The sequence below is a fragment of the Hirundo rustica genome, chromosome 1 (genome assembly GCF_015227805.2).
Source record: "Hirundo rustica isolate bHirRus1 chromosome 1, bHirRus1.pri.v3, whole genome shotgun sequence".
NCBI lineage: Eukaryota > Metazoa > Chordata > Aves > Passeriformes > Hirundinidae > Hirundo > Hirundo rustica.
In genome coordinates, this window is record NC_053450.1 from 111,471,933 (window position 1) to 111,491,689 (window position 19,757).

At 38.9% G+C, this 19,757-nt stretch overlaps 1 protein-coding gene across 8 annotated transcripts in view; it reads right to left on the reverse strand.

The window, feature by feature from the left end:
- The window catches only part of MYRIP (myosin VIIA and Rab interacting protein), a 211,513-nt gene that overhangs the window by 98,265 nt on the left and 93,491 nt on the right, over positions 1-19,757 (reverse strand). For all 8 annotated transcript variants that reach the window (XM_040077677.2, XM_058422475.1, XM_058422467.1 and 5 more), the window contains exon 3: positions 18,613-18,834. In XM_040077677.2, the coding sequence (XP_039933611.1) occupies positions 18,613-18,834 (222 nt within the window). The remainder of the gene's footprint in view (positions 1-18,612; positions 18,835-19,757) is intronic.

The window sequence follows — 19,757 nt, forward strand, 5'->3', positions numbered from 1 at the left end:
TCTTAAGATTACCTGACATCTCCATCTGTTCTTCCTTACTTGGATAAACTTCAACTCTTTGAATTGTGTTGTGCTGGAAATTTGCCTTACATTAAATATTTAGAAAAAAATATCAATGTTGTTCTGCATTTTTTAAGGATGAGTATAAAACCACACTTTTCACATAGAGGGAAACATTAATCTTCTGATTTTTTTCTGGAGATGCTTTGCTCTTGCATGTGTTGGAGGACAACTTCTGAAAGACACCAGAAAATTTGTGCATTTTCACTCCATGAAAACAAAAAAAGAAACCTTGGCAAAACTATGTGATTTTGAGAAACCACAGCGAAGTTTAGAGACTTTGCAGCATGGTGTGACTTTGCCAACACACTCCATATAAAAATAAATGTTCACTAAAGCACACACCCTTGCAAAAGCAGGAGCAGAGCCTGAGTCATCTGCTGTTGACAGATCTCTAAGCAGTAACTTGACAAAGCACTGCGTTTTACTCTCAGGCTGCCTCCCAAAGGCTAACAACCACCTGCTGATTCTCTTGCCTCAAGTCCCAAAGACCTGCAAGGTTTGCAGAAACAGGCAGACATTGCTAAAGATGCATATAGGTCTCTCCCTAATAGCACACGAGGAAGACTTCTTTTGGTTTTGTTCTTTTCTTTCCAAGAAGACTACAGAAGCTGTGAAGATTCCTGTAAAGAAATATAAGTTGTGCCTCCAGGGCAATTTTTGGCTTATTGACCACATTACTCTCAGCTTTTGAAACAAATAAAACAAATAACGACTTTAACCTCTGGATAGTCCTTTCTTCTCTTCTGCAGTGGGACCACAATAAGTCAGATGTCCTGTGGGCAAACCAGTGAGAAATCACAGACCGAAAAGAATTTATAATGAGTATGTTTGAGCTATCCCTTCACTGTCTTCTTAATCATTGCAAAACATCTCTCATGTTGTCATGGGTTGGCACAGTTTGGTTTTTAGTTAGGGAGGAATGTGGAGTGTTTTTTCCCCCGTCAGGACCTTGGAATTGTTTCAGAAAGGACAGGGACCTATCAGAAGGCTAGTTTGGGATACTGGCGTCTGTTTTGACCACTGAGAATGTTAAATGCAACTTTGGGAAGTACCCATATAAACCCTGATTTCGTGCAGGTTCCTTCTGGTCAGCCGAACAGGTAACACCGAGTTGGGGTCCTTTAGGGGGGGAAGCTGGCCCCGAGGCCTGGCCGGGCCCATCGGGCTCCATCCTGGAGGGGGAGGAGAGGTTGCAGCTTAACATCAACTACTTTGAAAAACTTCCATGGAGCCCAAGAGTCCCCGGAGCAGGGAGAGATGTCTGCCGAGCCCCTGATAACAGCCATGGGCCCGGTTTGGGCCGAGGCCGCCCCGATTGTCACCGAGGGGTGGGCAGAGCTCTCCCTCCCCTCTCCCGTGATTCCAGACAAAGAAAGGAAAGAATGGAGGGAGGAAACCCCGGCCAGTCCCAGTCGGGGGAGAGACTGCTGTCCTGCAGAAATCACTTGGCCACTGCAGGCCTGGGCAAATTTAACCCTTTCCTGGCAACAAGAAGCTTCCAAGGCCTAACCCTTCCCTGAGAGCGAGAAGAAAGAGACAGAGTGGATGTAGAAGTCAGTGGAGCAAGAATGAAAGAACTGATTATTGGAAGAGGGACTGAAGATGTGGACATTTTTAACTGGACTTCTCTGGGGTAAACTATGGAGAAATGGACTGTTCCTTGTAACATCTTAATGTTGTTTGGGGGAATACTGGTTCTAATCAAATTCGGGATCGATATGATTGAGATTTAAGTGAGGATCTCAAAGCCCCTCGCTCCTGGGGTAAAGGGATGTCTCGGCTTTTGAGACGAAGATGATTTTAGAGACAAAGTGATTTGAAGCCCCTGGCTCCCGGGGTAAAAGGAGGTCTCAGCCTTTGAGACGAAGATGATTTTAGAGACAGAAGAAGAAAATCCTTGTTTTGTACTAGAAGAAGCTTTCTTAAACAGTACCCTAAATGCACTGAGAGGCCCATGAGTAGCCAGGGGAAAGGCTGCTAATGGGTGGAACAGCACAATCTGCAAAAATTATGGGCGGTTGCAGATTTTTGACATTGGGAGCCACTAGACTGTTGTAGTCTTGTGGCAAGTGTCTCCATGGGACTCTAGAGAGATTCCTCTCCCAAAGTAATGAAAGATTATGTTAAAATGCTACAACTGACTGAAAATCACAGGTTGTGTCACTCTCTGTTGTTTGTAGGAAAGTTAACAGATTGTAGGGGGAGGGAAGAGGGATTTGAAGTTTCATTCTGGTTTTGGGGTTTTTTTTTCTAACTTTTCCATTCTTTTAGTGTGTGTTAATAAAACTATTTTTTTATTTTTAAGCTCAAGCCTGCTTTACTTTTTCCTGATCTTTCTCCCACAAAAAGAGAATAAACACTAAGACCACTACACTAAATTTGGCAACCAGAATTTAGCGAATGTGAAACCACTACACATGTGCTCACCATTGCAGCTTAAAAGTGCTCTTTAGACACCTTTATGTCACTAAGATACTTAGAGCATTAGATTATGTTTAACTGATCCCAGTGATTTTCTTTTTGCAGCCCTCACATTTCTACAGAATGCTACAAATGTTTTTAAGAAACATTAAGAACAAAGAAAGACAACTAGATCACTACCAATGCAAAGAATAAATCTACTGTATTAGCTGATAAAATATAATGTTGGTAAAAGGAATAACCAGAAGCACTAAGATTGACCTGAACTATATCCTTCCTCAATGATAACCAGCTCTTGTATTTCAAGGTAAAGCTAGAGAATGGGAAAACAGAAAAGTGAAATGTTACCAAGGAAATATAATCAAAGACCAATGATAAATAGGTCTTGGGGAAAATGGCTCAAGTTTTAAATAGCAGGTATCTGGTGTAAGCACAGAAACATAAAGAAAATAATTTCTCTGCGGAGTACATTACATTTTTCTTTCACTTGCATTCATTCACTTGTCTGTTCATTTGCTCTGAGTTTTCTCAGTATCTCACGTATTATTTACAAGATGAAATTCCTAGTATTTTTACTGGGAAATGAACTGCTAAAATTGTCCCAAAAAGTCTAGGCATTTCTTACCCTGTCTATAATTTCAACATTTGGGTCTAAATTTCAATCTAGCATTGCAGTCAAGAGTCTGTAGAAGTAAACTTAAGTTAAAAAACAATAAAAATCTGGAAATTTGTGTCTGTTATCCCAAACCCACCAAACTAAATGGTCAACTTACATCTCAAATAGATCCAGCTACATTAAGGTATGTACCTGCAAGGCAGAATTTCACAAACAGCTAAAAGCAGTACCAATCACAGCCTGCAGTCCTATAAGGCTCACAGTTCCAGGTTTAAGATTTTTAAAGAATATTTTTCATTCTCATTTATACTTTACTGTGGCACAAAAAAAGTTGTGGTTCATTTGGGAATGCAAGATGAATATGCCAATATTGAACAGAGCAGGGATAGATCAGAGTTGTTGTTAGCCCCAGAAAGCATTGAGATCTATTCCCTTTAAGAGATCAGAGAGTAATGTGCATTTTAAAAGACTGTTCTGCTGAACAGCAGAGTATAGGGGAAGTAATTTTGAGACAACAAAGGGATTTTAAGAGTTTCTGTCAGTGAAACATTATGTCTTAATTCCTTGCTGGAAAAAAACCCTTTCCTTCTAGAGAATGGCAGAAGAACTATGTTGTAAAAGGAAATTCCCCATACATAACAAAAGGTTTCAGTGATTAAGTGAAATGGGAAGTCTGAACAGCTTGCCCTGTTCTGTCATTATGCTACATTATGGAGATAAATTATTTTTAAATTAGATTAAATTCAAATTAATCAAGATACTTCTAAAATTTTCAGAATATTTACTTCAAATGCCTAGATGTATTTGTTAATCTTCGCAGCAATATGAGGGATATCTCTTGTGGGGTATCCCTCTTGTGAAGCTCTGCTTCAAATATTTAATTAATTTTAACTTCAATTATGGAAACACAAACAGTATTGACATAATAACATCAAGTAAATTTCACAGATGATGTTAGTGAATATTTATTTATAGTTCATATTTATTTATATAAGCTAAGCCAGGACCACATGATCCCTCAAGATATATGCACACTGACTCTGAAAGGCAAGTTTGGTTTCAACATGGTTTTTCCTCCCTCTGACAGCACCACTGTGGATTTTTAAATATCCTAAATTAACATTTTTCATGTCCTTCTTGTAATGAGGCCAAAGAGGTTGTAAATACACAGAAAAGCCATTTAGACATGGTACTTTTACACACAACTAAATCCTTGACATCAAATGAAACACAGAACCTCAAATGGCATCTTTTTTTATGTAAACCAGTTAAAAGGGCCTAAGTATTTTGGGATCTTTCACTGTAAACTTATGAAAACAGGAATAACTGGAGAAGAATAACCAAAAATTTAGTTTCTTTTGGAAAAGTAGAAAGCTAGGCAACTCACCTCATGGAAGCAGCTTACTATCTCTTGAAATTTTTTTTTTCTATTGCAAACCCAGACTAAGTTAGCAATTTGTTAAAAAAAAAAAAAAAAAAAAAAAAAAAAGTAAGATGGTACAGCTCCCTGTCATAAGAAAAAGCAAAGCTCATTTAAATCTTGATGTCAGCTTGAATTAATTTATTTCAGACCTGTGGCAATATCCCCTGATGCTGCAGGGTTTTTAATTATTAGGCATAAAAGCAGTTGTCTAATAAATCCCAACAGTCAGGATAACGGTAGAAACATTTTACTTTCTGCAGACTCTCTGAGGTCATAAATGCTGCATTTATTCTGAGTGTTCAGATTGAGATGAATCTATAGAAGCATCTGGAGACAATTATTCAGCTAGAATTAAAAGCAGAACAGACCTGTGAGATCTGTGCCTGTAAGAAGCGAGCCTTTGTGCTCTGGAAACAGCACAGTCCCAGTGCAGGAGCTCTGAAGATTTGTTACGGGGGTTTTGGTATCAAGGAACATTTTACCCCCTCTAGGAAGATGGTGCACTAGTGAGAGCAAGTCATTTTAAACGAGGAAAAAAGAAGATTTTCTGCTTGTCTTACATATATGTCAAAGAGGGAAAAGAGCCAAACAACCAATATGTTGCTGTTCTGACAGGATTAGAAAAAGACACATCACAGAAAAGCAATAAAGATATTTAGCACCTGGTTCCCCACCCCAGATCTCTTTAGATTTGCCAGAATCTTTGCTACTAAAGGCAAAAGACATTTTTACACAAGAAAGCCATCAAAAAAGCATGGTGAGGGAGTTATGCTTTCTGGCTTGCCTTAACAGAAACTGCCCACTACTAAGGAAATTCTGGCTAATACACAGTTCCAGTTAAAAGCATTCTCTAATTAAGCTAACTCTTTCCTACCACATAGTGTCTGAGGTATTTTTTTTGCAAAATGTAGAGAACAGAATCTGGGAGGTTCCATCAATAATGCTTAAATAACAACCTTCTCAACACACAAAGCCTGTTTGCAGAATGATCCAGATCTTACTAATACTAATGAAGGGCAAGAATCACGTTTGTTACATGCTGATTTTCTCTTATACATGTTTTAACAACTGAAATTAGTTGAAACACGCAGGATGAAATGTAGGATATAAGTTAGCTCACTCTATATCTACAAGCCCTGCTAAAAGGAAATTACAAAATTCAAATTCTCACTTATATTAAGCTCTCATTCCTGGTCTGGCTCCTCAGGTGCATATCTTTGTAAACTTCATCTGCTGGTCTTCCCAGAAAGGACAGAAGGAGATGCCATTTGTATAAGTACACCCATACCTGATTTCATTAACAGGATTTGCTATGATTTAAGAAATCCCATCACAATAGAGGCTACTTGTGAAAAATCTCAATATAGGACAATTTTTAGAGTTTATGTTATCAGCTGTCCAATTTCAACCAAATCAGCCAGCCCTGGACACAAGCCTGAAACAGTCTGTTAACTGCAATGTATGATAATGTGTATGTGATAACCAGAAGAAGCAGTTTTTAGATTTTTGCTTCACTATTAAAAAAAATTAATAAATCCATGAAATCTAACAGCTAACGACAGCTACTACGGAGGAGGTGTTTCCCTTCGCTAAATGCAAGGCTTTATTTTTATGTTTTGTTTTTTTTTTCTGATCAAGATTTCCCATCTGCTATGTTCTCCACTAAGGAGATTTCCAGTGAGCTCTCTTCAGATTTCACTTGACAATCATTTGGACAGGAAAGGCTGCTTTTCCCACAGGCATCTCTCAGGTTCAATTGCACTGCCTTGACCATTGAAAAAACACACCACTGCAGTGTGAACCCACTTCTAAAAGTCTACAGTGGGGTTTTTTTTGGTTTGTTTTGTTTTTTTTTTTTTAATCTGGAGGCTGAAACCCCAGCTCTGTGTCCCCACCCTTCCATAGTTTTCCCATTTTACAGCAAAACCTGAACCATCTTGATGTCTTTCTGATCATGGGTATAACAAAGTAACCTGCTCTTCTGCCTTGGAAAGCCCTTCTTCAAGCTCTGGCCAAAATAAGGCACAGAGCACACAGACACACAATAAGGATAACAGAGAAAAGTAGACTGGAGATAGCCTCCTTCTGACGATGAGATGAGGCTCTGAACTGATCCTTACAGAGGATGCAGAAGGAAAAAAGTTTTAAAATGTCTGACCTAGTTAAGTGGATGGTGAATCTGTTGTTCATGATTCAAGACACAGTAAGTTTATCAGAGCCTGGAGCCTTCCAAAACCCATATGGAGCCTGTCACATCCATGGTTTTTTTATTTAAACTCCAGGTCTGTACGATAGCAAGTAAAAAAAAAAAAAAAAAAAAAAAAAAAAAAAAAAATATATATATATATATATATATATATATATATATATATATATATATAAAGTTCACATGAGCTTATCAAGGTAGGGATTGCATTTCTCTCAAAATGGAGCATAAAAGGGAAAGCCAGAGTGACCTACTCAACACCAGATGATAATCACCTCCCCAGCAGGAAGCAGAATCCAGGTCCGCCTTCTACGTCCTCACCTGAATTCTGTCACCTACCGAATAATAAAAATACTTCCTCCCTTCATGTACTATAAAAAAGCTACAAGTCCTCATATATATCTGAGATATAAGATATGTCAAGACATGGAGGAAACACCCTTTTCCTCCATAGCAGAATCTGTCTATTAATTTTCTACCTTTAAATACACATCAAAGTTATGTTTTGATTTGAAGTTCTTCTGCCCTTCATAAAGCATTCAAAGACATTTGAAATGCACAGAATCAGCATCAGCAACCATCCAGGAAAATGGAAGTGTCCAAATAATTTTGAAAGCCACAATGATGCCTTCATAACGTAAATGAAAATTGTGCAAATATCAGACAGCTCATGAGATTCAACACAATTCAGAAGTCATTGCCTGACTTCAACAATGAGAAGGCATACATTCACTTATTTTATAAAGTAATTCTGACAACATTTTTCAGCTTAAGCAATGCTGCAGTGGCAACTTTTCAATGTGCCCTTTAACAACTGGAGTGGTACATGTGAACTGAAAGAAGCAGAATCTTTGTGTGACAGGAGCTAACAAAGCCCATGAAAAGGCTAAACCACACACTGTTTTATAAAATAAGAGAGTTCATAAGTGGTGCTGATCTGTATTTACACTCTGATAGCCCCCATCAGCTGTTCTGTGCCTGGGATTTGAGCCTAATTTAGAGGATGCGCTTTCCCGAGAAGCTCTACACTTAAACATAAAGGTACTACTATCATCATCTACTACATTTCACAAAAAAAGACCTGGGGTAGGCAAAGTTTAATACAGATGCCCTTAGACAGAGATCATCTGAAGGAAATTTTGAAGAAAATTTCAGAATTTTGAGGCAGTGGTTTCCTCACATGAAGCTCTAATATCAGTAACTGGTGCATCTGAGCAATGGCAGCTGTGCAAAAGGACACTTCCAAACTCAGAGCAAACCCTCCAGAAGTGACATATATGCTCATTTAGCACCATGCTCCATATCCCTTTGAAAGTAAACAGATGTAAATAAAGCCTGCAAGGCTGAAATCCTGGCTGTCTGAGATCAGAGAGGGTTTCTGTCCCAAAACTCCCCCTTCAATGTTTTTCACATCCAGATTACTCTAAATGCTGTTAATGTAGCTAATCCATGCTGATCACCTGAGAAGCTTATTTGGCATGCATCCATTCATCCTATCAAAAATGAGCTGTCACTAAAAAAAAGCATCACAAAAGTGATATCGCTACAGAGACCTCAATGTGCACTGTTTTGAATTTACCTCTGCATTTACTCAGGCTCTCACTGCCATTTCAAGCCCTGCAAAACCTGCTGTGAATCACCTGCTCTGTTTCACCTGGGACCTCTCATCACCAGAGAGGAGCTCGCTGGAGCCTCAGTCACTACAGCCCTGGCGGCTGGCACAGAACCTTGATACCTGAGGAGGAATAAACTGTAATTTTTCCAGCTTGCTGGCCTTTTTTTTTTTTTCCCCTTAAGTCTATTAATGCAATATATTGTAAAGTCATAGCCAGCTACCTATAAAGCTGCAAGACTGTGTTTGCTAATTATATTAAGCACTGGAACGTGGTAGCTTATGGAGCGTGTGAGGCAAGTATCCATCAAATCATTTGTAAATTATATACTGGAAGTGCTGTTCAGCATCATGAACATTACCCTTCAGTGTTACTAATCCTTTATGCAGATATGTGCTGTTTAATTGCCAGTTGGGAATTACAATGACACGTTACATGACTAATTTTTCAAACTACAACTGTACTATTTCCCCCACCCTCCTCCTTATATTTCTCCTGTCAATCTCCTTTTACTCTGTTGCTGTTTCTCTCACCAGAACCACCTTCTTTGGTAGCAACGGCAACACTTTAAAAGTAGAAAATACAGTATTTAAACGTACCGCACAGAATGAACTCAGTAAAGCAAGCTTTCACACATCTCAAAACCAACCCTCTCTACCCAAACCTTATGTAAGATTGCTTTGAAAGCTGGTGTCTCTCACAAATAATCAATCTCTAATTATAATTTCCATGATGAGAAGAATACAGAGAAAAAATGAGAACGACGACTAAGGACTAAGAGAGACAATAAGTTAAATATGTTTTCTGCGTGAGTGGTCTATACTCAGAGGAGTTTCAGGGAGCAATGTTGGTACACACATGTTCCAAAATATTAGCCTTAAATTCCCTTATATCCCATAGCCCTTGGATCCTAGATGCAAAAAACAAGAAGGCATTTTGTGATGGGTCACAATGCCAAAGACTGAAAGGCACCAGTTGTAATGTGGGTTTTTTAAGAACATGTAAGAGAACTACTTCCCACCCTCAGAATTTCTGAAGCACAGGAGGCAGGGTCATTCAAAATGTAGCTCACAGTGGAGCTGCATTCACACTTCTTAGTACAGCAAACCACAGGCTTTTGTCCCCAGGAAAATTTTCAAAAGCTTGTTTGATCGAAGGTATGCTCTGCCACCACAGAAAGTCTGGGCTACTGGTGAGTTTGCAGGATTGGGACAAGTCATAATATTTTTTTTCCTTGCTTCTAATGGATATTAATTCACTTTTTATCTTGCCAGAGTTTGAAAGAGATTTTGAAAGTTGCAACTACCTGAGATCCAGAGAGCTCAAGAAATCCCCTAGGTTACGAAGTCCTGCAAACACATCAGAGACAAGATTACAACTGTGACTCCTGATGCAGTTTCTGTCATTCTTTATATGGGTTTCCTCTATCTCACAAGTATTTATTAAGGTTTCCATACTCCAGGCCCTATTATACAAGCCCCTACACTGACAGCCAGGAAAAACATGAACACAAAGCCAATCTGTCATCAGCAAATTGAGAACAATGTGAATCATGATGTCTCCATTACGCTATTAATCTCACATACAACCTCCGAGTGTGACAGATGATGGGAAACAGTATTTCCTAATTAGATGAACAAACTTTCATCTAATACTAATTATCTCTTGGGACCTTAATAAAAAGAGAAGGAAAGCTCTTTCATCCTGGGGTCTGGAGAAGCACCCAACAAATCTTTGCACTGATGGACGGAAACAGAGATGAAACAAAAATGAACGAGCATGGGTATCTGACTCTCACATGTTGCCCAGAGACATCACTTGCCGAATTACACCAAGTTTTACAGCATATTAAATTTCAAACCAAAAACATCAGGACAGGCATAATTACAGATCTAGCAGACACACCCACCTCATTACCTTACAAAGATTCCTTCCCAAAGAAAAGTGTTCATTCAGGAAGGCACTGGCTGCTCTGTCACAGAACAGCCCTCGAAAAAAGGGACTAACAAAACTCCATCAAAAAAGTGTTAGCAACTCCCTGTTGGCTTCTAACTAGAGACAAAAGTCAAACTGTAAAGCCACACCATGCTGATTCCCAGAAATGTACACAAGTTTCAAGTATTTTGGTGGGGGATGGGGGTATGAGGAGAATGGAAGATATATTTGGTATGATTATTTTTATGTTGGCCCTTATTATTTTCCCAATTACTGTAAAGAATTTTCATTTTTACTACAGCACCTCTCTGATGAAAACAATTTATCAAAGTAAATCCCAAGCACACTAAAAATCCAATGCTAATCTGAAAACAAAAGCTTTCTTTTGCTATGATCAAACAGCACTTCCAAAGATTTCACAACTTCAGCAAGCAACAGGGTTCTGGTTTTAGGCAATTTTTATTTAGGCACTATGTCAAAATTCAATCTTCATTTTTTCAAGCTGCTTCTGCAAAAATAAATTTTAAACAAGGATAAAACAACTTGGAACGAATGAGGGTGCAAACTCAAAGACAGCTTTAGGTCAGCGATGGCTTTTCCACAATGTTAACATGATCCTGTTTCTGAAAACAAGATAAATGAAAGAGCTGTCTGTTAGCTTCTGGGCTAAAGAAGACAAGATGTTTGCCTGGACAGCTCTAGCAAAAGATGCAGGTGGGATATAAGAAAGGAAAGAGCATGAAACACACTTTCAGAACAGGTAATAATTACCATTTAATTCATGATCCATAAATCTAGGGTGATATTTTGAAAGCTGAGAGAGTGGAAGATAGAATAATAACTGTCTAACCAAATTCATGCAATGCTTATCTGAAAGAAGATAAGATTTTTTTCACAAAAACCTAGGTGCAGAAAAGATATGCTACTACAAAAAAGTACAAGAAACCTAAATACTTAATTCAGCACACAGGTTTGGAAAGCCTCATCTTTTTCAGACACAGGGCAATTGCTTTTCCCACCTTCCTTTTCCCTCAAGTTGAAGAAGCAGGATGGAACATGTGAATGTAGGATCTCATATATTCTTACCGGGGACACTTAAGCAGTGAGTGCTTCATTATCTATTTCATGTGAAAGGTGGGCCTGAACAATAAGAACATAGAATGACATATTTATTGATGTGGTCAATCTTTTTTAAAATGACAAATTAAATTCTCACTTTAACTTCTTTGGTAACACAGGAACATTCTAAGAGGGTAATACCACAAACTGCACTAGTTAGAGGAAAGATGCATTTGTTGCTGCCATTCACTGCCAGTGGATACAAGTCCGGAAGATTTCCAGTTTTCCCAGCAAGAAAAAAAAAACCCTTTGCAAACCACAGCAAACTGCACTTTGTTAAATCTTGGTAGTTGCACAAATACAACAGAAGAAAGCATGAAGACTCACCAAATGCTGAAACAAGCATACATCAAACCAGGCAGCAATCTTTAATTAGTGAAAATAAAAAAATGTTCAGCGATATGGCTGTGTAAAAGGGCACTCTGATTACAGCTACCTGTAGAGTATTAACCACAGCATGGCTTCTGTTTTATTACATACACTTTATGACAAACAGCACATGAAGTTCCAGTTGCAGAACTGATGCAAGTGAAGTTCTTCCATAAATTGTGCTTGATACTTAATATTTTCCATCTCAGCTACTGTAAGGCATGATGTTCCCACATGACATTAAGTGCACATACTTAAAGAATCTTGTGCATTAACTTTTAATTTGTCACCCTCATTGAGAGTCCCACAGCTTTTGCAAAACTGAAAGGCTAAGTAAGTCCAACCTATAATTTGTATGTTGTTTATTGTGTGGAAAAACTGTGTTACATCCTTTCATATCCAGCTCCTCCCAGGTTAGCAGTCCCAGTATTTTTGCACACTATTTATGTAACATTTATTACTACTAGGGAAAATGTTTAATAGTGTTTCTTACCTTGACTTGCTGAAGGCAGGTGAAGGCAAACACAGGCAAACATTTATGGATGAACATTGAACATAAAGCCAGGATATTTTACCCTTATTCATTCTCTAGAAGAAGCATTTACCTTTCTGTGCAACTGAAAACCACAAAGGTTTAGGCATTCTGACTGCAGCAAAACTCCTCTAGTAACAGTATATTAATAATATTTAGCGCTTTACAACCAGAGCGTTTAACTTTCTAACCATTAAACCTCCAAGAGCTCAGGGTCATCAAATCCATTCTGCACAGGGAGAAACCTGACGCACTGAAGTTTCCTCAAGGTCACTTGACAGCTAAAACTGGGATCCAGAGTCTCTAAAACACTCAGGCACACGTTCACCTCCAAGGCTACTTAAAGCTAGAAAAGATCACCTAATCAGCACTTGTATTTAGCTGTTTTAATAGACTCTCTTTCCTACTCTCCTCTTCAATTCCATTTTTAGATACTTTTCTTAAAGCTAAGTGCAGCATTGCAGTCTGCTCTGTTATGCAAGTTCAGCTTTATTCTGTCTAGCAGAAATGAAATTCTTCACAGTGCATACTTCAAAATAATTAAGACAGATCAGTATAGCAAAAAACCCAGCAGAGATCAACCTGTCAAAGCAACCAGTCTGCACATTTCTCTCTCTCCTCCTCCAGTTAGGGAACAGCTGAATAAACCAAAGACTGTTCTTGGCTCCTGTGCAAAATCAAAGCTCTTGTCCTTGCTCTTCATAGGTGCAGTGAGCAAAAGGATATGGTGTCTATGATGCTCGAGCATGGTAAGGACAAGGAGGTCAAGCAGCAAGACACAAAACAGAGATAGTGGCAGGACAAGGAGGAAGAAAAAGAATTTGAATAGAGCAACACACATTTTTTGAAGGAATTGCATCAATTTCTACAAGTATATACAGCTGAGAGAAATAATTTTCACTGCAATTTACTTAAAATTAGTAAATCCCTTAAGTACGAATGGGATCATTCAGAGAACTTTCAAAAAAGCAGAATAAGACCCATATGGGTCAAATGAAGACAACAGGCACATGGTAGAACTAAGACTTTATCTTCTGCGCTGTGCCACAGAGCAAGTGATTATTCCTATACAATTCTATGATCTTGGAGGCAAAAACACATTTCCTGGCATTTACTTGACGTTGTCACAGCTTCCAAGTTCTGTAGAAGTTCTCACTAATGTCAGACAGGGACCTCAAACAGCAGAAATAGCAACTGTCACAAAACTATACACAAAGCTCCAAACTATGGCTGAGGCAGACTACCTAAAATACATTTCAGCTTCCTTTTACCAGATGGTTGAGCCTGCTTGAAAGCAAAACAAAATAGTTAAGCAGCATTAAATCTTCTTTAGTTCTCCACAACTAAGTCCTGAAACTGACTGTTTTTGTAAAAGACAAACAAATACAAAGTTTGGTTATTAACTACTTCTCCTCAAGTACCGTATACCAATGTTTTTCCAAATTCTGGTGCTTTTTTTCCCTTTTTCCCTGTAGAGACTGTAAAGAGTTTTACACTAAAACTTGCATCAGCTAAGCAGAAGAGATGTATCCTTTTGGAAAGCTAACTGTACCTTAATCATGCTTCCACAAATATATGTTTTGTTCTGCTGACATTAAAACAAATCACATTGTTTTACAGAGCCCTCCAAACAAAACCATATGAAATATAAAGATTTTATTTAGGGCTGGCAAAGCTATTTGAAGAGTGTTCTGCCTGCCAAGTGAGTCTAGGCTTTAATTTTCTCTTGCAATTTTCATTTTATCAGAAGCATTGTTCCATTTTTACATTAATGTTAATTCCAATACATGCCAGCTACAGAAAATGTACTGGGTACTGCAGGTAAACTAGGCCTTAATGCATTTTCTCAAATCTCACTCTGATGTGCATTAGAAAACCCTAATGCATATCTAATTAGGTTAACTAGTTTTCAAGTTCCAGTAAGACAATTATATTTTCTACTGATGCAAATTGTTACAGTCTAGTTATATTCAGCAAGGCACCCCAAAAAACCCAAAAGAAAATGTAAGGAATATTCAACAATAACTCTGGATTTCTGGACTGAAGAGTTGATGAAGTTAATTGCTTTCTTTTTAAAAACAGCAGTTAAATTGAGTGTACAAAAATCAAAGTTTAAAAAAAAAAAAAAAAAAAAAAGGCAGTTCTCTTAAACGTTCAAATAAATCTGTGCTGCAAGCAACCAGTGTGACAACATTTGAGACACAGTTTGAGCCACCCAAAACACTACCTTGACTGCCGCAAGCCAGAGTACGTGCAGCATGACTGTGCTCTTATCTACTTAATGACATAACAGAGAAAAGGACCCGTGACTGGGTCTCTGTCTCTTAATAACTGTTACTAGCAAAGGACCACCACAAACCAGAATAAAAAGAAAGCAGAACAATGACTTCCTGCAGACCCTCTCACCCATGGCCTGGCTCAAGAAAGCAAATCAGGAGTCTGTTAAATGATGGACTTTCACTACCTGAGCAAGAGTTTTGAGAAAAAGTGAGAAAATCACACACCAGATGGATCTGAAGGCACAAAAGGATTAGGTGCCCATGTTCCCACTCACAACAGAGACAGAAATCTTTTAACACACAGATGTTGAGACCAGAAGAAGTGAACCAAGAGTACAGGGGAATTCAGTCATGATAGTAATGAAAAGCTGAGGTGGACAGCCAGATGTTTGTACACCTTATTTTGGATTGGACTCTATATACTCATACTACCATCCAGAAGCAAAATGTGATTATTTCAGAAAACCTGCAAAAATATGCATTTTAATGGATTATACTCTTTTCTTTTTTCTCTTTTACACTTTATTATTTTTATTAGCACAAGTGTTAAACTGGAAAGCAGAGTATCACAAGCAGGGTGTTCAGGGTTATGGCTCCTTGGAGAATGGAAAAGTGGTCTCACATACATGGAAAGCATGCCTTATTTCTATTAAATGAACAAAGAACCTCTGTGTCTGGCATCAAAAACATTAATCTGGAGGGCAAAAAACTGTACCTGGAATCTACTTAGAGAAAAGGATTTAAAAACTACACACCTGAGCAAGCTGCCTAATTACATTGTCTGACAGGGGTCAAGCAAGGAGACATTGTACTAAGCTTTGGAAGAATTGGAACTGCACTATACAGAAATCAAACACTTGAAATTGATATTAAATAATTTTATCAAAGAGTACTTACAGACTAAGAAGATAAACATGAGAGGTGAAACCCCCAAGAATATTAACAACAGTGTTCAGAGACAAAACCCCCAAGAATATTAACAACAGTGTTCAGAGACAAATCTAAATCAAAAAGAATTTGCAGAATGTATGCTAAATCTGGGAAATTGGGAAATTGAAGGAAGGTTCTCCTGTTCTTCCCAAGATTATTTCACACATAGCCGTAAAGACATTTTTGAGCCTGAAATTCAATACCAAGCCCAATTTCTAACTTTTAAAAGATGCGTGGCAACAGGAGATGTGCTTTAAAGGAATTGAAGCACCAAAGTTTTCCATTGGCTTATTGATGAGTTTTCTGCTTTTGGAAGAAGCAGAGACTAACTTTTTGGACCAATTTTCTACAAATGTTCTACATTTCAAATGCTGACCTGAATTTTTGCTCTCTGCTAAATGCTAATGTAGATGTCTGCCAAGGAAGATGAAAATCAGCAGAAGAGGTATCTCCACTGGGGTCAAGCCTTAAAAGACTAACCCAATATGGCTGCTTTTCTTGAGTGTAGAACACTGCCTTCAGATATTTCTAGCCCACTAGAGCTCACTTTCTATTGTGCAGTAAGATGTACAGGCAAATAACAGCTAATCCAAGAACCACCTCCGCTACCTGTGCTGCCTTATCAAACCTTAAATAAAAGACACAAGCAGAGGAGCTGGGGAGAGGCATGAGGACACAGTCCACCTGAGGAATAAGTCACTGTGGAGACGGCAGGAACTCACAACAGACTGCTTTGCTTTCGCCTGGAAGAAATACTGACCGAGAGTTAAACCTCAAAAAAACCCCCACCCCCTCCAACCACAAAAAAAAGCCCCCACCAAATCAAAATACATCAGCAGTCTTTGAGGAATACTAGCCCCTGTCTACCTACAGGGATTTTTTAAGTAGCACAGAGCAATAAACCAGAACATAAAATGATTAGCAGCAGTGTTTGTTAATTTATTCACAGAAAAATTACTCAAGCTGTGTCTCAGGTCTCATAAATAAAGAAAATGTTTATACTGAGTTACCGGTGGGTGTCTCTGTGGGCTGCACAGGTTTGTGGGCAAAGCTCTGACTTCAAGGGTCAGAAATAGCCTTTTTATAATATAGTTACAGATTTTTCTTCTGAAATTAAATTCTTCTGAGACATCTTCTGTGGAGTCAGCAAAAGGTATTTTAAGTGCAGTTCATCAGCATCCACAAACCTGACTGCTGTGCTGCTGCCCATATGGGTGAACACAGGATAAATGGAAGAAAGAGGTGTAATATGAAATGGTTGAATGACTAAGGCAGAAACAAGAACTGGCTCCAGAGCTCTCTGTGTTACTGGAAAAGCTACTCCTGTCATTCATCTGCCTCCTCACCAGGGAAAAGGTTTCTGTAAGTTTTCCAGGGTAAAAAGCAGAGAAAGATCAGGTGCCCCAAAGAATACAACCACCTTTGCCTTCAAAGACTGATGTTTGGAAATTGGCATTGTCTGTCTGGGATCTCTATGATTTTAAGGATCTGTGTGAAAGGGCACACATTTAATTCACAGATCCTGTAGGAAAGCTTACAGCATCCTGGCCTGTATCAGAAATACTGTTGCCAGCAGGAGCAGGGAGATCATGTTCCCCTGTACTCAGCACTGGTGAGGCCACACCTTGAGTGCTGTGTCCAGTTCTGGGCCCCTCAGTTTAGGAAGGACGTTGAGGTGCTTGAGCGCATCCAGAGGAGGAATGAGGTTGTTGAAGGGCTTGGAGCACAAGCCATATGAGGAACAACTGAGGGAGCTGGGGGTCCTTAGCCTGGGGAAAAGGTGAGTCAGAGGTGACCTTATCACTCTCTACAACCTCCTGAAAGGTGGTTGTGGTCAGGTGGGGTTGCTTTCTCTCTCCAGTGAGCAACTGACAGAATGAGAGGACACAGCCTCAAGCTGCGTCAAGGGAAATATAGGTTGGATAGTAGGAAAAAGTTTTTCACGGAAAGAATGATAAAGTACTGGAATAGTCTGCCTGGGGAGGTGGTGGAGTCACCATTCCTGGATGTGTTTAAAAAAAGACTGGGTGCAGCACTCGATGCCATGATCTAGTTGAGGTGTTAGGGCATGGGTTGGACTCTATGATCTTGAAAGTCTCTTCCAACCTAGACATTCTGTGATTTCAAGTGGGTGTTAATGGGAAACAAGAGGAAATAGTATGGCTTTAGTGAGCACAGGAGCATCATAAAGCAGTGCAAAGGGACTTGTCTCTTGTCTTCATCCTGCATTCTCCACTAAAGAGAAAGATGAAGAATAAAAAGCCATCTTTGTCACATACGCTCCACTGCTTCAGTCACCAGTGGTCAAAATTAAACCGTAAGAAATTGAGTTACTTCATTCATCCTTCTTGTCTGAGTTAAAGGGACTCTGACTTGTCAGTCAGGACTATGTCACCAAAGTTACAGCTGCCTCTGGAACTTGGAGACAAGGACTATCACAGTCACCATCCAAGGAATGCCCCCTCTGCTACTGTTAAGTGCTTTGCTTTGTTTTTCTGGTGCTGTCTTTAAATACTGGGTCTCTGTTACCCTCAGAAGGGTGAGATAGTAAATCCCTGATACCCTCTGCAAATAGAAGCCTGGTAGCATATTCTTAGCAGATGTTATGAATTATAACAGGTTGTACTGCTATTTTCTTTGGGTACTTGCCAAAGTAAGCTCACGGCAGCCAAACCAATAAGCTGGCATTTAGAAAAGCACTCTAAAACACAGTCACAGCTGGATGATCTATTCACAAATACTCTTCCTTCCATTCCTGACTCATCAGTAGCTGCCAAACTATTAACTGCCTTACCACCATCTGTGCTCAGGTTCCATTAGTAACCCAGGTGTTTCAGGACATCCCAGTCCTGTACAAACCATGCCCAGTTACTGCTTGCTGATCCATCAGTCCAGCTAAACAAGCCTGGAAAAGGCAACAGGTAACCAAACACTCTCAGAACAAATTAACCTCTAAAAAACCCAGGCATGTCCAGAATATATCAATCTCTACATACACAGATACTTCATGTCCTATCCCACCAGAGTTAACTACTGACAAATACAAGGAAAAGCTCAGGCCAGGCCACAGCTGTTTTGCACAAGTTGCTGAACAATAGGCCTTTACCTTGCTTGCTGACAGACACTGCAAATCCAAGCTTTCTCCTTCTTCTGGTAAGTGCTGCAGCTCTTGCAGATGTTGTATTTGCAGTCTTGGCACTGTCGCTTGCTGTTGATAAGAAATGTGAAAGGGGAACAGCAGCGAATGCAGCAGTGCTCATTGAACTTCTGCTGCTTGGAAAGGATGCTGCACTTGTTACCCTCTTCATCCAACTTCTGCTTCATTTCACTGGAATGAAAAGGAAAAGAACAAAAACATTAACAAAATTGCAACTGGAAATCTTTATCCTCTTTCTACATATTCATGTTATACTCTTCAAATAACTTTTACAGGTGTGAAATGAATGTCAGAAGTGCATATTCTAAATTTAGAATTGGAAAGTAAAAACTCCTTTGTTCCCTTAAGCCACCCATGGCCAACACACTTAAACTCTCCCTAAGTCACAAACCAGAGCAAAATTTATTCAGTTCCAGAGAGACAACCCTAAGGAAAGCCAGTTGCTGCTCCAGGCACTCCAGCTATGCCAAGCCATAGAAGCCATGTGAAAATTCAGGGCTGCTCTCAGAACCCTTTACAAATCAAAAATCAGTTCATGGAAGTAAAAAAGCTTGGCACACAGTAATAAAAAAATCCTTCTGACAAATAGTTTTGAAAACAAAAAGTTTGTTTTGTTCTGATCCATAGGGTCATATTATTCATAACAGCTCCAATTTGTCAAGCAACATTAACGATATCCTTCATTTCAGAGAGATTTAGGTGCTTTACCAGTTAACCAATATTAAGACAACTGCTAACTGTGAGTGTTTGCAGGCACTCTGCAGAAAGTTTCCTGTATTACAGCAGAAGAGCTCATTTATTTTAAAAAAACTTAAATAAATTGTGTATGCATGGTATTAAGTAAATTGCTCTCTCCCATTTTACAGTGCTTTTGATATTTACATATTAGGCAGTATATTCCAAGATAGGAGTAATAAAAAAAGCATGAAGAAGGAAGAGTTGTGAAGGCAGACAAGTCTGCAAACTCATCACACATTTTGACACGTACAGCTAGGATATACACTATGAGAAGAAAAAATAAGAATCAATGAAAAACAAGAAAAAGAAAAGCTTTTAACATAGCATGCACATACTTACATTCAATCTCTATTTCT